Source organism: Lethenteron reissneri, unplaced genomic scaffold, assembly GCF_015708825.2.
Source record: "Lethenteron reissneri isolate LAM-NWPU_2019-01 unplaced genomic scaffold, ASM1570882v1 scaffold_1639, whole genome shotgun sequence".
Taxonomy (NCBI): domain Eukaryota; kingdom Metazoa; phylum Chordata; class Hyperoartia; order Petromyzontiformes; family Petromyzontidae; genus Lethenteron; species Lethenteron reissneri.
The window spans coordinates 4,761,105-4,766,104 of record NW_026891376.1 but is presented as its reverse complement, the minus strand read 5'-3'; the positions used below and the strand labels follow the sequence as shown (position 1 = coordinate 4,766,104).

At 52.4% G+C, this 5,000-nt stretch overlaps 1 protein-coding gene across 1 annotated transcript in view; it reads left to right on the top strand.

The window, feature by feature from the left end:
• The window catches only part of LOC133362983 (derlin-2-like), a 79,386-nt gene extending 74,909 nt beyond the window's left edge, over positions 1-4,477 (top strand). Inside the window, 5 exon segments of the mRNA XM_061581967.1 lie at positions 123-144; positions 147-195; positions 922-1,015; positions 1,777-1,972; positions 4,383-4,477. Of these exon segments, the coding sequence (XP_061437951.1) occupies positions 123-144; positions 147-195; positions 922-1,015; positions 1,777-1,972; positions 4,383-4,477 (456 nt within the window).
• The last annotated feature ends 523 nt before the right edge of the window (positions 4,478-5,000 follow it).

Genomic DNA, 5,000 nt, shown 5'->3' with positions numbered 1-5,000 from the left:
GTGTGTGTGACTGTGTGTGTCTGTGTGTGTGACTGTGTGTGTGACTGTGTGTGTGTGTGTGTGTGACTGTGTCTGTGTGTGTGTGTGTGTCTGTGTGTGTGTGTGTCTGTGTGTGTCTGCAGGTCTGGAGGTTGATCACCAATTTCTTTTCTTTGGACCGGTGGGATTCAACTTCCTCTTCAACATGGTCTTCCTGTATCCTGCATCATCATCATCATTAACATCAACATCATCATAAACATCATCATCATCATTAACATCAACATGGTCTTCCTGTATCCTGCATCATCATCAACATCATCATCATCATAAACATCATCATCATCATTAACATCAACATGGTCTTCCTGTATCCTGCATCATCATCAACATCAACATCATCATAAACATCATCATCATCATTAACATCATCATCATCATTAACATCAACATGGTCTTCCTGTATCCTGCATCATCATCAACATCATCATCATCATAAACATCATCATCATCATTAACATCAACATGGTCTTCCTGTATCCTGCATCATCATCAACATCATCATCATCATAAATATCATCATCATCATTAACATCAACATGGTCTTCCTGTATCCTGCATCAACATCATCATCATCATTAACATCAACATCATCATCAACATCATCAACATCATCATCAACATCATCATCAACATCATCATCATCAACATCATCATCATCAACAACATCATCATCATCAACATGAACAACATCAGCAGCATGATCGGCAGCAGTAAAACCATCATCATCAGCGGCAATGTTATTAGTAGCACCGTCAATATCATCAGCAGCAGCATCATCATCATCAGCCGTGTCGCGAGTGATCATGCGCGAGTCTGGTGGTTGTTGTGGTTGTTGTTGTTGTGGTTGTTGTTGTTGTTGTTGACTTAACGTTGCCATAGCTACCGCTACTGCCGCATGCTGGAGGAGGGGTCGTTCCGTGGGCGGACAGCCGACTTCGTGTTCATGTTCCTGTTCGGGGGCCTCCTCATGAGCGTATCCTACATACACTACACACACACACTACATACTACATACACACTACACACACACCACACACACACCACACACACACCACACACACACCACACACACACCACACACACACCACACACACACACACCACACACACACCACACACAACACACACACCACACACGACACACCACACACACACACCACACACACCACACACACCACACACACCACACACACACACCACACACACCACACACACCACACACACCACACACAACACACACAACACACCACGTTAATGTAACATTGACAATCCACCACCATGACCTTGACCACCACCACACACATCACACCACACACAACACACACACCACACACACCACACACATCACACCACACACAACACACCACGTGAATGTAACCTTGACCACCACCACCACCTTGACCACCACCACCACCACCTTGACCACCTTGACCACCACCACCACCACCTTGACCCCCACCACCACCACCTTGACCCCCACCACCACCACCTTGACCCCCACCACCACCACCTTGACCACCACCCCCACCACCTTGACCCCCACCACCACCTTGACCCCCACCACCACCACCTTGACCCCCACCACCACCTTGACCCCCACCACCACCACCTTGACCCCCACCACCACCACCTTGACCCCCACCACCACCACCTTGACCCCCACCACCACCACCTTGACCCCCACCACCACCACCTTGACCACCACCCCCACCACCTTGACCACCACGACCACCAGCTGTGCGGCCTGTGTGTGAGCCTGGTGTTCCTGGGCCAGGCGTTCACCATCATGCTGGTGTACGTGTGGAGCCGACGCAATCCCTTCGTGCGCATGAACTTCTTTGGGCTGCTCAACTTCCAGGCGCCGTTCCTGCCCTGGGTGCTCATGGGCTTCTCGCTGCTGCTGGGGAACTCTGTCATCGTGGACTTGCTGGGTACGTGCATTGTAGTGTGGGTGGCGGGGGGCATCGTGGACTTGCTGGGTGCGTGCATTGTAGTGTGTGTGGCAGGGGGCATTGTGGGTGCTCATGGGCTTCTCGCTGCTGCTGGGGAACTCTGTCATCGTGGACCTGCTGGGTACGTGCATTGTAGTGTGGGTGGTGGGGGGCATTGTGGGTATTGTGGTGAGGGGCATTGTGGGTAGGTTAATGGTGGCGGGGGGCATTGTGGGTAGGGTCATGGTGGGGGGCATTGTGGGTATTGTGGTGAGGGGCATTGTGGGTAGGGTAATGGTGGGGGGCATTGTGGGTAGGGTAATGGGCTTCTCACTGCTGCTGGGGAACTCCGTCATTGTAGACTTGCTGGGTACGTGGATACTACTACACCGGGGGGGGGTGCATTGTGGGTATTGTGGTGTGGGGCATTGTGGGTATTGTGGTGAGGGGCATTGTGGGTAGGGTAATGGTGGGGGGCATTGTGGGTAGGGTAATGGGCTTCTCACTGCTGCTGGGGAACTCCGTCATTGTAGACTTGCTGGGTACGTGGATGTGTAGTGTGGGTGGTGGGGGGCATTGTGGGTATTGTGGTGAGGGGCATTGTGGGTAGGGTAATGGCGGGGGGCACTCACGGCCACCACGGCCACCACCGCCGCTGTCGATTATCTGACCTGGTCCTGGGCCTCTCCTAGGTCGACTCAGCCTCAAACGAGTAGCTGGTGTAGCGGTGGTGTGTAGTGAACATCGCCAGCACTGGGGCTATACGGGGGGTGTCCTTTCGTGTGACACGTGTGTGTGATGCCGTGACACATGTAGGTATAGCGGTGGGTCACGTGTGTGTGACACGTGTGAGACACGTGTGTGAGACACGTGTGTGACACGTGTGTGAGACACGTGTGTGATACGTGTGTGTGACACGCGTGTAGGTATAGCGGTGGGTCACGTGTGTGTAACATGTGACACGCGTGTAGGTATAGCGGTGGGTCACGTGTGTGTAACATGTGACACGCGTGTAGGTATAGCGGTGGGTCACGTGTGTGTAACATGTGACACGCGTGTAGGTATAGCGGTGGGTCACGTGTGTGTAACATGTGACACGCGTGTAGGTATAGCGGTGGGTCACGTGTGTGTAACATGTGACACGCGTGTAGGTATAGCGGTGGGTCACGTGTGTGTAACATGTGACACGCGTGTAGGTATAGCGGTGGGTCACGTGTGTGTAACATGTGACACGCGTGTAGGTATAGCGGTGGGTCACGTGTGTGTAACATGTGACACGCGTGTAGGTATAGCGGTGGGTCACGTGTGTGTAACATGTGACACGCGTGTAGGTATAGCGGTGGGTCACGTGTGTGTAACATGTGACACGCGTGTAGGTATAGCGGTGGGTCACGTGTGTGTAACATGTGACACGCGTGTAGGTATAGCGGTGGGTCACGTGTGTGTAACATGTGACACGCGTGTAGGTATAGCGGTGGGTCACGTGTGTGTAACATGTGACACGCGTGTAGGTATAGCGGTGGGTCACGTGTGTGTAACATGTGACACGCGTGTAGGTATAGCGGTGGGTCACGTGTGTGTAACATGTGACACGCGTGTAGGTATAGCGGTGGGTCACGTGTGTGTAACATGTGACACGCGTGTAGGTATAGCGGTGGGTCACGTGTGTGTAACATGTGACACGCGTGTAGGTATAGCGGTGGGTCACGTGTGTGTAACATGTGACACGCGTGTAGGTATAGCGGTGGGTCACGTGTGTGTAACATGTGACACGCGTGTAGGTATAGCGGTGGGTCACGTGTGTGTAACATGTGACACGCGTGTAGGTATAGCGGTGGGTCACGTGTGTGTAACATGTGACACGCGTGTAGGTATAGCGGTGGGTCACGTGTGTGTAACATGTGACACGCGTGTAGGTATAGCGTGGGTCACGTGTGTGTAACATGTGACACGCATGTAGGTATAGCGGTGGGTCACGTGTGTGTAACATGTGACACGCGTGTAGGTATAGCGGTGGGTCACGTGTGTGTAACATGTGACACGCGTGTAGGTATAGCGGTGGGTCACGTGTGTGTAACATGTGACACGCATGTAGGTATAGCGGTGGGTCACGTGTGTGTAACATGTGACACGCGTGTAGGTATAGCGGTGGGTCACGTGTGTGTAACATGTGACACGCGTGTAGGTATAGCGGTGGGTCACGTGTGTGTAACATGTGACACGCATGTAGGTATAGCGGTGGGTCACGTGTGTGTAACATGTGACACGCATGTAGGTATAGCGGTGGGTCACGTGTGTGTAACATGTGACACGCATGTAGGTATAGCGGTGGGTCACGTGTGTGTAACATGTGACACGCGTGTAGGTATAGCGGTGGGTCACGTGTGTGTAACATGTGACACGCATGTAGGTATAGCGGTGGGTCACGTGTACTACTTCCTGGAGGACGTCTTCCCCACGCAGCCCGGAGGGTCTCGCCTCCTCAAGACGCCGCACCTGCTGTGAGACACGCAGAGTGCACACACACAGTGTACACACACACAGTGTACACACTCACACAGTGTACACACTCAGTGTACACACACTCAGTGTACACACTCACACACTCACACAGTGTACACACTCAGTGTACACACACTCAGTGTACACACTCACACACTCACACAGTGTACACACTCAGTGTACACACAGTCACATACACACCTCCTGTGAGACACGCAGAGTGCACACACACAGTGTACACACACACAGTCACCTCCTGTGAGACACACAGCACACAGTCACATACACACACAGTATACACACACACAGTGATACACACAATGTACACTGTGTGTGTGTGTGTGTACACACACAGTGTACACACACACACACACAGTGTACACACACACAGTCACCTCCTGTGAGACACACAGCACACTCACAGTGACACAGTCACAGTGACACACAGTGACACACAGTGACACACACAGTGTACACACACAGTGTACACACACAGTGTACACACACACCTCCTGTGAGACACACG